We start from the raw sequence: 15459 nt of genomic DNA on the forward strand, positions 1-15459 counted from the left end.
AGAATTATGAGTTAATTGCTAATGAAGGACCCAACACAATGAATTTCAAATGAGGACAAGGCAACAACAAGATGTGATGTTTAGTTGCAAATGAGCAATGGGGAATCCCATTAAAAACTGCAGAGAAAATTGAACTGGTAATTGCTCTTAAAAGTTTAATTTGACTCCGAAAGTAAGCACCAACACCTTCTCCGGAGCATATTTTCCCCACTCTCTTTTTTACAGGGTCAATTTGGTAATTTATTGTAACCACATGCATGAGAGCGTATGAGAGGAAGTATCAGGATCCAGGCATGAATCACAATAACAACAAATGTGCTCTTGTGGTGTGTGTGTGTGTGTGTGATGGCATGCCTGCTTGCCAGGCTGACAGCTTGATTACTTCCATTAGCATTAGCTTTACTTGTGACAAGCAGCATTCAACATGCAGTCAGCACACAAGGAGCAATGTGAGCTTACGGAAGGCAAGCAGCGCTTACAGAAAACTTGCATGTGAAATACTTAGTACCTAGGAGCAGTGCATTAACGTCACAGTCTTTTGTCATATTTGCTCAAATTGTCAATATATTCTGACAGACAGACAGAGACAGATTAAAAAAAAAACAAGAAAAACAATCAATCAGAGCCGAGGCGTCCCACCGCAGCTGACTGGCTTGGTTTTGGTTCGACTGTTTACAAAATGGCGGACGGGGCACAAACTTTCTTATTTTACAACTATGATGAGTGCTGTTTCTACGTCATCATAAAACACAGACCGTATCCAACATACTTGTAAATGCATTCCTGCATATCAAATAGAAAAATGTGTTAGCATATATCTTTTACTTTTCATGTGCGCAAGCAAAAAAGCAATTTGCAAAAAATAAACAAAATCATATATACCTCTGTACTTAGGTAAGATACCTGAGCCTGGATGCAAAAAGTACCATCTAACCATGCAAACTTTCTCCGGGCCAAATCACCTCCCGTACTACATACAGCTGAAACATTGCTCATGCCGTGAATTCAGTCAGCTCGACACTGATCACATATGCCAGAGGGGAGGCTAAGGCCTGTCTTTGTGGGTGGCTGTGATCCATCAAGGACGACAGGCATACAGCCCACAGACACAACGCTCTTTAAGATGACAGAGTGCTGTGGAAGTGACGATCTCCATCCCGCCTCTGTTTCAGGCCGGTGACTCTCTATCAGGTTTAGTCTATTTGCCGTCCTCTGTCAGCTTGTCAGAGGAAGGTGGGTTGGGGCTCATTTTACACCTGGACTAACGATCTTACAATGGATTTGTTATTATGATTTTAACTTCTATTATCACGTTGCTCACAAGTTTGTTATCCAATAAAGTCAGGCTTCCCAGCAGGGCCATAATATAACAGTCCACGACTTTACCATGACCTTCAATAACTAAGTCCGACTGCTTTCAAGATCTAGAAATGTTATTCCTATCTGACTTATTAATGTTGTTTATCTGCTGAGAAAAGTTCTAAAAGGGGTAAACAGCCTGGTTGAGTTGATCATGAAAGAAACCATCTAAAAGAGCAGAATATGCGAAATAAGTTGTCAAATATATTGTGATGTATTTCTGTAAACAGAACTCATTCAGCTACAAAACCATCCCCAAAGAGTTCACAGAAAGCGAGTATACATTGCCTACGCTATGCTTCTATTCCTCAGAGAAAAATGTGTCAGAAAGGCTTCTGAAGAACCTGATATGTATGTAACAACAACAAAACAGTCTCTTTTCCCATCAACCTGTGATATGCCTCTGTTTCCTTTATCTTAAATCCAATCCAGCCCGAGGGTAAGTAGAATATTGTTAACTGCCTCTTCAATCATTCACAAACAGACAGCTTTGATTTGTAAGAGCTTGGCAAATCCTAACAACACTTAGATTAAAATGTAAATGACAAGATGGGGAGCAAAAGAGTCGAGTTGTGAGCTCAGTTTTAACTAAATCTTACCGCCTGTTTCTCTTTTTATTCTTTTTCCGTTCTTTTACATCCCTCTCTCCCTAAAGCATGGGAGGGATGTGAGGGCTGGAGAAACTGGGACCTGGACTGGGAATGGGACTGGAGCTGAGGCTAATTCAATTTTCCAGTCACCACTGGCAGATATGTTGCTCTTCTAGCAGGGCTATTAATTTAGTTATGCTTATTACTGTTCTCCTCCTTCACCTCCTCCCTCCTGTCCTTCTCCTCCTCAGCCCATATGCCAACCACCACACTCTGAGCGCTACAGAAGGAGGAAGAGGAGGAGGCCTTAGTAAGATAACTCACTTGTCTCCTTCGGTAAACGTCCACTAAAATAAAAGAAAGAGAAGATATGTATGTGTATTTGGGAGGGTGCTGAGGTTGATCCCGAGGAAGAAGTTAATTAAGGGAAGGGCTAAGGGAATTGTGCAATATGCATACATACATACACACTGACACAAGCACATATAAACACCAATGATTAATTCAGCAGGTTGTGTCATGGATCATATTGGGGGGACCTCAGTTATGTTGACCTTCTCAGAAATTCAGAGATTCTATTCATTATATGTATACGTGTGTGTCCTATGTAACAGCGTGTACATGTTGATAGGGGGTTGAGGCCGGTAAACTGAGCCAAAACTGTCCTGTTGTCCAGTGAGTGTCAGGAAAATGGAGCATGAATGATACCATGCGGTTTGTTTGGTGTCGAACCAAAAAACTCCAAATTAATTCTAGTGTTGATCCGTACAATATCTGATGCATACGATTTTAGTCCTCTGAGGCCTTCGGTGTTAAAACTGAAATGTACTTAGATAACGTTTATAGGTTCTTGAGACCAAAACATCCTCTCTAAACAGTGCTGTATAGATTATGTTAAACTCAGCCTGCAAAATCTTGGCAGAGACATATGCATGTGTCTAGACATCATCTCTCTAGCTTTAAGGCCTGCCAAGTTGCTCTGTATGCATTTTCCATCCAAACGACAAAGCAGCAAGCACCTGCCTGAGTGTCAGTCTACAGCACTCAGACGTCTCCTGCAGGAAAAACAGGAGACAAATCCGCTTAATAATCTACATTTCCAGAGAGGGAATTGCTGGAGGGCACAAACAGCCCAGAGCCTACCGAGAGGAAAAATAGAATTACTCTGAACGGAACAAAGCTCTAAAAATATGAACGACTGGTCTGTCTGTCTTGTGTGTTGGAAAATAAAACCTTGGTTCCTTCCACGTCACCCGTTTCCCTGCAGAAAACAGACCTCTCTGTGGTTTTACAGGGACAGCACAAGCTCCAACAGAAAACTCTTAAAACACATAGACTAAGAAAAGGGGCCTATATTTAAAACCCATAATAAATTGTAGAAAAACACGGCCAATTCTAGCCACATGGGCTGAGGCTGTAAGCTGAGCTTGCATTGTGACTGGCCTGTTTTTACTGGGGCCAGAGCACTGGCGATGGAAACCTAAATCGAGAGACAGAGTGTATATAGTGAATGAAGAAGTTACAACAAAAAAAATAGATTGCGCAAAGGAGGGTGCATAATGAGTGAGGAAGGGAAAGAGGAGAAAAAAATAAAAAAGCCTCCCTCCATTCTGTCCTCCTTGTCTTGTGGTGCAGGGTTATTTTTAGCTACGATGGGGAGCAACATGGTGCTGTAAAGGCAATCATTTCTGCTGCGGCACAGTCATCGCTCAGCGAGACATCTCTGTCACAGCAAAGGAAAGCTTCACACACACACACACTTATGCATGCATGCATGCATGAACACTACAGCTCAACAAGCGTTATTTTTTTTAAATGACTGGTATCACTGTCAATACTTCTGGATTGAAGCTGTCAGTATTGGAATTCACTCTTTAGGGCCACGGCCTTGCATATCTTCAAATGATAAATGACATCCAGCTAGAAACGGTTGATAGCTACCAAAACTTTCCCTACCCTAAACTGTAAAATGACCTAATAAGTAACTCCCTTTTATGACTCGGGTTGGCACATATACTGAGTTTCACATGTGGCGGCTACTTCGAAAAAGATCAAGCATCTCACTTTAGAGTAGTTCTCATTTGTCATACGTGTGACCTGAAAACAAAAGCCCCTTCTCCGATGGCAGAGCGTGCATACCAGCCAAAGTGTGTCGGGTCAAACCAATCATGTTGGGGATTAGTTGAGCCCTTGGAAAGACACACACACCACTATAGTCCCCCGTTGACATTTACCAGGTCAAGGAGAAGAAACCCCATCATGGCATTTGAATCAATAGCTTCTCTTAAAAGGCATTAAAACATATTTTATGACACAATGCAGCAAATGGCTTTTCCTTAATCAATGTTCATCGACTTCTCTATGGAGAAACCTTTCCACTTTAGGTCTCTTTGTGCGTACAGTACAGTGCAATACGTTTAAAGTAATCAAATATCACAATGTTTTGTCTATAACGGTGATCCTCGTGATCCTTCATTGAAATTAAATTGCTCTACAACATGACGACTAATTAGCTCATTAACATTTGTTACAAGTGGTAAAAAGAGCCATCTCCAAGACAATTTACACAAAATGTGTCCTCACGAGAATTAAAAGAATGACTAATTACAGCTTTGAATTGCAGCAATGTTATCTACCCTCACTAGTATATGGGGAGTTTTGCAATCCAATGCTAATTCAGCAAGAATTGTATCTTTCCATATGGGATGCCGGGGCACAAATTAATCATATAATGTAAATGGTGGGAGATGAGAAAAAATGTGGAAAACCCACAAAAAAAAAACATTCTCATTAATATAATATGACTCAGCCTAGCATTATTATGCCGAGTATGGGATTATGGCAGCCGACTCTGTATATTCCCAGACATAATATATAGTTGCAGTATGCAGCCAGTGATTGGAGAGGACTGGCATACTAAGGTACTATCATATCAACTTAAAAGGCTTCAAAGCAGCACTTTATACTTACTTTAAATGAAAGAGAGTCAAGACTAATTAGGCAGACAGAAAGAGGAATCCTACAGTTAGTGGAGGAGACAGCCAGCAGCCTTGGCTGCAACAGTGCAAAGCAGGCGGTTTGTTCATGACATAATAATCTTTACCTATGACATGGCATCGGTAAATTATGTCTGACTTGTGAAATGCAATCAAACGTATCCATGGCACTTTATTTCAAAAAATATGGGTGATGTGGTCAAGACAAAAGATGGAAAATGTAGGCAAACTTACATACATAAATATCTGAATGACACCTAACTGTGTGTAAAACTAAAACATGATATCATAATATCCCCACGACATCCTTCCCAGACAGTAAAGAATAACAATTGCCCAACCATGCCTTCCAGTGCAACTCTCCTGGACAATTTCATTTCCCAAAGTGCTTTTGTTCCTGCTACATTCAGAACATGTTTCTTTAATGTGGTGATCCGGAGTAAAGTGGAGACGACCATCTGCTTTGGTTATTTTTCACTTCACTTTTCATAAAGAATAATCGATCACACATTTAAATAAATGGTTTTGCTGCCCGATGACCAGGTACTTCTATAAAACGACTTTATTGATTAACAATGTAATAAGGATCATGTTTTTGTGTAATTTTGAATGAGCCGTATCACATTATTTTGAGAGTTTATAATGGAAATGATTGCTCTTACCGGTGATGAGCTCTCGAACCTCCATGTCATTGGTCTTCCTCAGCAGGCGGACGAGGGCCGGGATGCCGTCACAGATCTTGATGGCCACCTTGTTGTCATTGTCCTTGCCGTAGGAGATGTTGCGCAAGGCACCGCAAGCCTTGCGGTGGACTTCTGATTTGGGGTGGTCCAGAAGCCCCACCAGAACAGGAATCCCCTTCAGCTGACGCACATCCTTTTTAATCTTGTCATTTTCGTAGCACAGGTGCTGCAGGTAGGCGGCGGCGTTGGACTTGACGGGGTCAATGGGGTGGCCCAGCATGGCGATGACCTCGGGGAGGTCTGGGTCACGCCAGCGCGGGTCCTTGCGGATGCTGTCAATGGACGGTGAGCGTCGGCCACCCATGCGGTCCAGACTGGCCATGCTCCCCCTCTCCGGCTGGGCCAGCGGCGCTGAATAAATGCCATGGATGTAGGGGTGGCGCTCATCGATAAGCTCGGCCTCGATGGCTTCATCTGGGTACCCTCTGAAACATGAAAGAGGAGAGGTCAGTGAGCACAAGGGATATGGACGAGGTAAAGCGAAGGCGATTCGGACAGATATGTCTGGGAGAGGAATTAGACAGCCGGGGGAAAATACTTTGAGAGAAGCCAACTGAGGTGAGAGTCGGAGATTAATGAGGAGAAAAGGGAAAGCAGAAGACAGGGTGAGTGAGAGGAGAGAAGTTGTGGGCGATGGAGGGTAAAAAAAAGAGAGTGAGGGGGACACATTGCGATCTGTGCTTTGGATCTGTTATTGGCAATTCCCTACAATAACAGTGATACGATAAGCAACATTCCGCTTATTATTCCTCTCTGTCAGGTGGCAGCAGCAAACATGTCAAACATCAACAAACATAAAGTCTTAGAGGGAGTGATTGAGAGACAGGAAAAGACTGCACAAAGAAAAACCAGGCAGTTCACAAAGGAACAGAGACAAAGGCAACACCAAAGTAAAAGCTTTGAAAGAAAGTCTTGTGAAGATTTCTTATTTTTTCTTAGGAAAGCCAGCGTAGAGAGTAGAGGTTTGATGTCTCTTCCCACAGGGAACACAGCAAAGAGCTGCGCTGTCCCCACAGGAAGGCCTATGAGTACCCCAGGGCTCCCTCGGATCAAAGAGCTCAACACTAGTATGCAGTTGCTAAAATGTCAATGATCATCTCTCTGGCCCCTCTCTGCTAGCATTAGCCTCATTGTCATCACTAGCGTTAGGGCTGGGAACTGCAACGAGCTTGATTATTTTCAGTGAAGCCAATAAGTGCAGTTCTCTGGGGGAGGAAGAAGGAAATAGCTTTTTGTGGGTTCGCAGAGGGTGCTCGTCAATAAATCTTTGAGTTTATGATATACACCCTGTTCTCTTGGGTTATTTACTCTAACGGCATCTTCATCAAAACTCTTTCGAGCTATTGCCGAAAAAAAAATGCCGCTCATTTCCAATGGCGGACAATTTGTTGCTACTTGTGACAGTGGCAGGCTACTTATTTTAGTTCAGACTCTTTAATCATAGCAACAAGTTTTCACTTTCAGGGCCAGCCTCGAGGATGGAGTCAGGAGAGGCACATTTTACACGGGCAGAAAAGTTGCAAACAATATTTTCTGAAACTTGATCAACAGAAATTCGTTTGTACCACTGAGTTGTAAAAAGGATGGTGGAATATTTGGTGGGGGAAGTTATGAAATGGAGAGAGGAATTTAATTAGCGTTGTGTACTTGTGCACAGCCTTTATCATCCCCCCCACCCTCCCACACCACAGTTCGAAACTTGTTTATCTTCGTTACATAATTCAGCCGGTCTCCTCTCACCATCTTTGAAGTATGGTGGTCGGTGGTGCAACAAAATGGTGGCCAACGCCGGCGGTTGGCAGGGAATTCCAGACCGAGCTGTAATTTTAATGAGTTTTATGTTAATTAGCTGTTTTTAAAGTTATTCTCAGACATGAAGGGGTTGGGGGGGCTTTCCTCAGCTCTGGTGTATTCCTCTTTTGATTATTCTTTTACACAAACCTTGCAGAAACATATTAGCTTTAATGGCACAACTTTGGGCATTGTACTGCCAGGGAAATCAATACAAAATGAACTAGGAGAAAAAGTCCTGTAACGAGATACTAAAACCACTATTCAGATGGACGGAAAGAGGATTAATAGAGATGGAGTGATGCACCACCGCAGTTGAATACAGCGCCGTGTCCAAATAGTACAAAGAACCCCGGCTCTGAACAGCAAACTTTGCACATGTCAAGAACAGCTGTGACTCTGGGGGTCTCGTGTCTCTACACGCAGGTGTTCCTCATGATGAAAACATTTACCTAACCTATATTGGATCTGGTGTATCATTTGACTTTTGAAACTAGTTTTTTCCAGCTTTGTGGAAAATGTTGGAGAGCCACAAACCTCTATAGGCAGCACCGTATAAAAGGGAGGGGCCAAACAAGCCTCATTACAGCACATCATTTGGACTGCGGCTCTGAGGTTTGGCGACAGCACTGATCCGCATGACAGTCTGCATGGAAAAAATATGGACATTTGCGAGCATGTTTGCACGTGCTGGTGGTTCCTAAATGCTTCCTTGTGCACACGAGATACAAACACACACTACCACGCTCGCAGGCCATCAACCAGCTCTCGATTGCTGCGGGATATTGGACATGACAAGGCGAGGCGGCAGGAATAACCCTCCTAAAGAAAGGGCAGTACACAATCTCAGCATCATCGCCTTCGCATAGAGATGAATACATAACCACCGTCTCTCTCATGCACAATATTGCTCTCTCTCTCTTTGACTGTCTCTCTCATTATCTGTCACACTCTGTCCCCCGCTCACTTTCTCTCACAGACACACTTCAACACACAGACGAGATGTACAGTTGTGCAGATCGTGGCTCATTTAGATCTGGACCGATGCAGCGGGGGCTTTTGGTGAAGCGTTTTGTCGTGCAGCTGAGTGATGGGAATGTCAGGATTTGCATTTAAATTGGCGCCATTGTGTGTACAGGGAGGGGTGTATTCACAGGATGTGAAAGGGCTCTCCGTCGCCAGACGCGATGCTCCAAGCATGATTACAGCAGATCACTCTGCTCTTGTTAATCGAGCTGCTAAATGTCCGGGCTATTTTCTGTGCATCTGTGTGCGCTTGTTTTGCTCAAACACACAAAAAGTAGAAGAAAAGATAAACAGATGCAGTTAGACACGAGATGTATGCATGTCGGAGAACTTTTTTTTCACTCGTTTTATTCATCCTGACTTTGTCACATAGCTATTCTTCCGTCCCTTCATCTTTCGTCAATTATTTTCATCATCCTTCAATCACGGCCGTGTCTGACCCTCTTCTACTGCAGGCCCTTGAAAAGAGGCCAACTGAGAAGGATTAGACACAGTAAGATGTGTGCATCACATATGTACACATTACTGTTCTGTGGCGTTAATGACTGACAAGCATACAGCTCATTTTGAATTATTGTCAATAATTGATTTTTAATGATGCACAAGAAGTAAGTAAGGTTTATTTTATTTATGTATTAATTTTATAAGTACACAGAAGAAAGAAGAGAGAATATAAACAGCAAAGCTTGAGAGTTCATGTCTCGCCACTTTCTAATTTCTCGGGCACTTTTCAACGGCATTATCCACTGCCGCCACGGTTTGTTTTCATTCAATTAGGGGAGAGGTTTCTTCTATAATTTAGTCATTTTAGGGGATGCTTCTGAGACACCTCACACATGACAGAGGGGATGTGTTTTTATTAAACACACTCCTTGGCTCCCAGTGAAAGTCTCTTGATGGGATTAGGTATGAAGAGCGAAGCCAGATCACTTCCACAAGACACCACTGGAATAGAATGAGACCCACCCTCTCGCAATTAAGGGTTGAGAAAATGTGAGTACTGATGTGTGTGTTTATATATCTAAGTGTGTGTGTGTGTGTGTGTGTGTGTGTGTGTAGTGACCCCTGAATGCAGGTGGGCAGGTGCAGTGGAGCAGGTCGCCCAAGGAGAGATGAGCCATTAGAGATTAGCTTAAAGACGCCCCTGTAGTCTAGCAGAGTTCAAAAGCAGCTATTAATCACGCTGGCATGAGAACACACACACACACACACACACACAGATGATGGGTTGGGATTGGTGAAAAGGGAGTAAGTTGCACTCACATTCAGACAGTGGGAGGGGGGGGCACAGACATGTTCATGATCTGCAAAGCCTGAGCAGGAATAAAGTAAAAAGAGATGACCTTCCCTCCCTCCACAAGCTTCATTCCTGCTACCTCTGAGCAAGGCACCATTATACTGTTACAGTGAATAACACCCTTTTTGATGTCACACTTTTTAAAGTAATTTTACAAATGAATGCTGACCAATTACATATTTTTGTAAAAGACCTGCAGAAACAACACTAAAAAACAGAGCAGTCTACATCATATCAGCATGTATTCCCGTGCAGTTTAATGGATCATTCTTTCTAAATAGAAAACAAGGACAGCTATCTACTTACTTAATCAAATCCTGCCATCTTTATCAAGCCGTTCAACAGATTAAGTTGAAAGGTTTGTCTGGTAACACAGTGGTAAAGAGTTACAGACGAGGACCTTGAAACACTACCTCTTCACTCTGATTATTTAATTATTTGCACTATACCCCATTACAGACAGCAATAAAGGAAAAATCTGAGATACATAATAACTGCTGTATATTAACAGCATGTAAAAACTGTACAGCAAGATGAAAAGATCCAAGTGACATTGAAAGACACTAACATCAGTACATATATTCAGAAATTGTGACCAAAAGATATGTATGGAAGCCTCTGCATTAGAGATATACATTAGTTTACATTAGCTATGTTGACACTAAAATCCAAGAATGATGCATGCTCACACATCTAAAAAACTCCATCACAAAATGATACATATTCATTCCTGACACATGATGCACTTGGCAGAAGTGACAAAATGAGTGTTTGCCGCCGATGCAGGAAGACGTTTTGGCCCTAAACGTCTTCATTCTCTGTTGGGAGCATAATTGAGGGCTTGCAATACAATGATACGCTTTAATTAAACCGATTTAATTCCCAGATTCATTACAGCACTTTGGAGTCGCTGCTCCCTTCTTGGAAGTATAGTAATCGTGGTTTGAGTGCACAGGAGAGCCTGGGAACTCTGCGAGGGATCAGTGGAAAAAAAATGCTTACATTATGCAGATGTTTTGATGCTAACTGATTTGAGTGCAGAGGTAGAGAAGATAGACGGAAATATTTGGGATTTATTTCCTGTTCAGATATGTGTTTGTGTTTATGCATTCATGTTAGCGGCTGTTAGTGTGTGCATGTCTGTGTGTGTGTGTCTGAAGGGGTGTATGTGGCTGTTGGGCAATGTTGTGACACATGTAAGGCAGGCTACAAATTGCCTGTCACAGCAAGCGCCTCTCACTAGGCAGTGGGGGAGTGAATCATTTTCTGAAAATGTGGATTTTTATTGAGCGTTAGCGTGTGTGTGTGTGTGTGTGTGTGTGTGTGTGTGTGTGTGTGTGTGTGTCAGAGCCAAGTCAAAATGTGTAAAGACAGAATCAGATTAGGCATCTGCTTTTCTCCACATGCACATCAATCTAGGTGCCTTTAAACCCAGATTACTGTAAACGCATGACTGTGTACATAACCTTAATTAAGAGGGGCCAAAACGCAAAACCTAGGCGCTGTCATGAAGCCAGCAGATTTGGATAGACTGTGACCTTTGACCGTGACCTCAAGCACACACACACACACACACACACAAACCTTTTGCTCCGAGATTGACAGAAATGTCCCGAGTGCAGTCGCTCTCCCTCTGCGTGTGTTGTTATCCAAGCTTTTTTATTGCATGTGAGCGTGCCCCACTGGTAAGCTCATGACCGCCAGTCTGTAGTGCTCAAACAGCAGTTACAGCTGATAAACGGCATCCCGACCGACAGCGGCGCTCCAGCAGCGTAGTACGCGCCCTCCGATTCCCCCTCAGGTAAACACTGTGAGCTCTGTATGAGCTGCTGGCTCACCGTCGACTTGTTGAGCCATTGAGAGGCAACCGAGATGCTCCCAATCTCGGATTTTGCACCTTTAAAAACATCCTTCTGCTTTCATCAACAGCTCAACTTCAAATCCCTGCTTCAATTTACTCCAGGGTGGACATTTTTTTCCCAAGTCTCCCTTTAGGCAGCAATGAAATGATTGGACACTATTAGGAGACAAGAGTCCATTTTGGGATCTTATTGTTAGAGGCGAACAAGTTTTTTTCTGGAGCCAGGGGTTATACTCATCTCAACAAAGGTGGCACAAAACAGGCTTTGAGAGATAACTGACAAAAGCCTCCCATTCTCTCCCTCCATACCCTCTATCCTCCTCACGTCTCAAATCATTCGCCTCTTTAACTCTGACACAAACACTTGTTTACTATCCTTTTGCAGGAAAAGACTTGTTTTTCCTCGCTTCCTTTCTCAAGCAAGTTACTCAAGGAGAAGAGACATCTGTTTACTTGCGCTCAGTGTAGTGTAATCGTTTTCATGGCGAGAGCAAGACAAGTATTCTATATTCTCTCTCATCTTAACAGGACGATCTCCTCTCATATCGAGGCAAAGTCTGCGCTTGTGCATAAGAACTCACAGTCCATTGAAGAAAAAATAACATGTAAACTGTATGAACTTGCACATCTTCCCAAAACCATTATCTCCTGTCAGTAGGCTGAATCCTGCGACACAATCTGATCGGTTCTTAAGTATAAGCAGCAGGTACTGGTGTATAAAAATAACTTTTATGCAGATTAATCTGTGTAATATCTTTTCTCCGAGGTAGAATAGCAGACCATGTGTTCCTGCTTAAAAGCAAACCTTTGCTCTGGTAAGATTTTTGCATTTATCCTCACCTGACTCGGGGCATATCACGAAGAGGTTCCCTGTGGGTGCGACCCCGGTTTGCCCCCTGCAGGGTGCGGCGGTTGGCGGTGGAATAGTCGGGCTCCAGCTCATATGGCTCCTCCTCTTCAGGGCCCAAGCTGCGGCGATCATCCTCCAGGCCGTATGGCTCGGGCTGGAAGCGCTCGGGCTGCGAGCGGTTCAGATCCACTGTGCTGTTCCCCATAGGCACCTGGGGCTGGGCCACATGGCCGTAGTCATCCTTGCGAATAGGCAGCGTGTAGCTGTTCTCCGGCCGGTAGGTGTTGGGCAGATAGGGGTAGCGCGGCGGCCGGAAGTTGACACCACGTGACAGGCTGCCGTAGTTGTCAGTCAAATCGACGTAGCCATCGTGCAGGCCGTAGTGCCGAACGTACTGGCTCTCGGGTGTCTCTCCATATGAATCGTTGTAAGAGTTGTTGTAGGAGCGCGTCAGGGTGGAGGTTGCTTGAGGGGTGATGAAGCGGTCACTTCCGTTCTTCATGTAGCGTCGGTCGATGGAGTCGGTGTAGCTGCCGAGTGGGGATGAGCCTTCAGGCAGGGGCAAGCCATCGGGCCCCAGGGGCACCTGACGCACCGTCCGCGTGGTCACCGTCTTCACCATCTTGGTCACCTACAGAGGGGAACAGATGCACTCGTCAGACACTGTGGCATCTGCATGACAGAATGCTGCTCATTTCAGGCTGCACAAATGCAGCAAACCATGCTCTCCGCTAAACAAAGACCGGCCTCGACAGCTGTTCAATTAGGACACCGTGTTAGAATGTCACGCAGGGAAAGAGGCAGACGAATAAACTGGATACGTGGACAAATAAATGCAAACTGTGAGTCTTGTTGTCCACATTAAAACATGTATGTCAAATGTAATGCAGAGGAAAAATCAATGTGTGTTAATTCAATCAATATTTGGATGGTGCGATTTTCATTGTGGTGCATTAAAATGTCATATAATTATGTTTCATAAAATTATGGGTTGGTGACAACCAAAGTATTTAGGCTTTTGTAAATGCTGAATTTGATTGGGACTATTTTTCTGTAAACTGTGTCATCAATTTGTGTTGCCTTGAATTATGAAGTGAAGAAGAATCAGTCCACATTAAACATGAAATATAAACCCGAAATATTGTACTTCCACAGTAGCGGTCTCAGTCCACCGAGTCTCCTGGATTGTGCTGTAACAAAGCCATCTTGAAGCGCTACAGCTCTACTGGACCTTGAATCCTTTGTGTCCCCACGAGAACAGGGGAGCATCCCACTGTGACAACCAGACCTGCATGCATCTATCGCTCACTTCATCCTGTATGTGTCTCAGAGACAGCAGAGTCTTACAGACAGCTACTCCACTCCCTGGGCTCTCCGCACATACAGAAACCAATTTGCTGCCCAGTGAATTCTGCTGTGGACGATAATTGGCTATTTTGTCCACGGCTATAAATTCATCTTCAAAATTAATAAGATTGATGAAAATTAAATCGGCATCCGCAGGGGTGCAGGTCTGATGCAATGTGTGCCCGACAAGGTGTCGCAGAGAGGTTCTTTTCCCACCTGACGAGCGGAGACCGCCGTACATATTTTCTCGGGGAAATTAAGAAGAAGAAAAAAAATCTGATGCCTTTAATTTTTGACACCAGCACTCTAAATTGTAATGTGCTTTCTTTATTTTCCAATCAATGCTACAATTTAGATTGTAATCAGGAGCGAGCAAAGGCATGTAACAATATCAAGAAACCACAATGGAGTGTTAACCGTCGCGACAGAGGTGCAAAAGCACAAACAGCCTCTCTGTTGTTCAACACGGCGTCCTCATTAACTTACTTGAAACAAGTAGAAATCTTCAGTGGCCTACACCCCAATTGTGAGCAACATAACAAAGACTATTTCAGGAACGCCACAGTTCATTTCCATGTTCAGAGTAATTACTGAGTCATTTATGTTTGTTTCTGATGCCATTTTGCCTTGGCTTTGCGCTACTTACAAATAAAGAGCTAATTTGCTTGATTCACATTAGCTACACATGTGTGACCTTGGAATAATGAGCTTGCTTTCATCCTGTTCGTCCAGTTAAGAACCCATACTGGCTGTTCTGGTGTTCAGAGCATGGGTCTTAATGCTAACTCTGGGCCACAAGGGGAATACAGGGGCTAAATGTCATATACCATGGAAGCGATTACGTATTATATGATTGATTTATTAAATAACATTTTGAATTGTTTTGGTGAGCTTTATTGATGTTCCTTCTAGTCAGAGAATAATGTCAGAATGCTTTCCTTCCTGTCTGATAACACTTTATTTATCAACATATTTCATTCCCTCCTATTCTGTCAGAGCTGAGAGGAGAGCACAGTGAATGCTAACGCTTCCCAGCCTTGACATGCCCGGCAGCCTTGTACCAACACAGCTTTTTAGGCGATTTGCAAGTGCTGCAAAAGGAGCCATCACACAGTTTTCTAACACTCTTTGATGTATGCTCAAGTTCACAAGGCGTTAAGGGGAAGTGAGGGGAGGCGAGGGACCTGCTTTTCAAAAGGGGCATCTGAAATATGCTGGAGCGGGGTAAACAGGGCTAAAAGAGACTTGCTAAAATGGTGGCGAGTGTGAATATTTGTGAGCATGTGCACATGTAGAAATACTACAGATTTGTATGTGTAAAGGCAACGTCCTACTGAAAGGTGTTTGAAATGTTAAAAATTGAGGGAAAGGCAGCCGGCATCGAACTGTCCACTTTATAGCTCTGTAAGAGGTTTCACAACCTCTGCATTCACTTTATTGAGAGTTTAAATTGACATGGTGGCCCGAGGGATACTGGGAGAAGATGGAGTGGTCACTCAGATGTTTGAGATGTCTGTTATAGTGACGTCCGCCAAATCTAAAGAGCATTTGCAAGGATGACGGAAGTGGAAATAGTTTGTTTCTCTGCAATGCTAGAAG

At 43.5% G+C, this 15459-nt stretch overlaps 1 protein-coding gene across 2 annotated transcripts in view; it reads right to left on the reverse strand.

The window, feature by feature from the left end:
• The window catches only part of arvcfb (ARVCF delta catenin family member b), a 99887-nt gene that overhangs the window by 50925 nt on the left and 33503 nt on the right, over positions 1-15459 (reverse strand). For both annotated transcript variants that reach the window (XM_034542477.1, XM_034542478.1), the window contains exons 3-4: positions 12504-13144; positions 5608-6113 (exon numbers count right to left, since the gene is read on the reverse strand). In XM_034542477.1, coding sequence (XP_034398368.1) covers positions 5608-6113; positions 12504-13144 — 1147 coding nt within the window. The remainder of the gene's footprint in view (positions 1-5607; positions 6114-12503; positions 13145-15459) is intronic.

This window comes from Cyclopterus lumpus, chromosome 9 (genome assembly GCF_009769545.1).
Source record: "Cyclopterus lumpus isolate fCycLum1 chromosome 9, fCycLum1.pri, whole genome shotgun sequence".
Taxonomy (NCBI): Eukaryota; Metazoa; Chordata; class Actinopteri; order Perciformes; family Cyclopteridae; genus Cyclopterus; species Cyclopterus lumpus.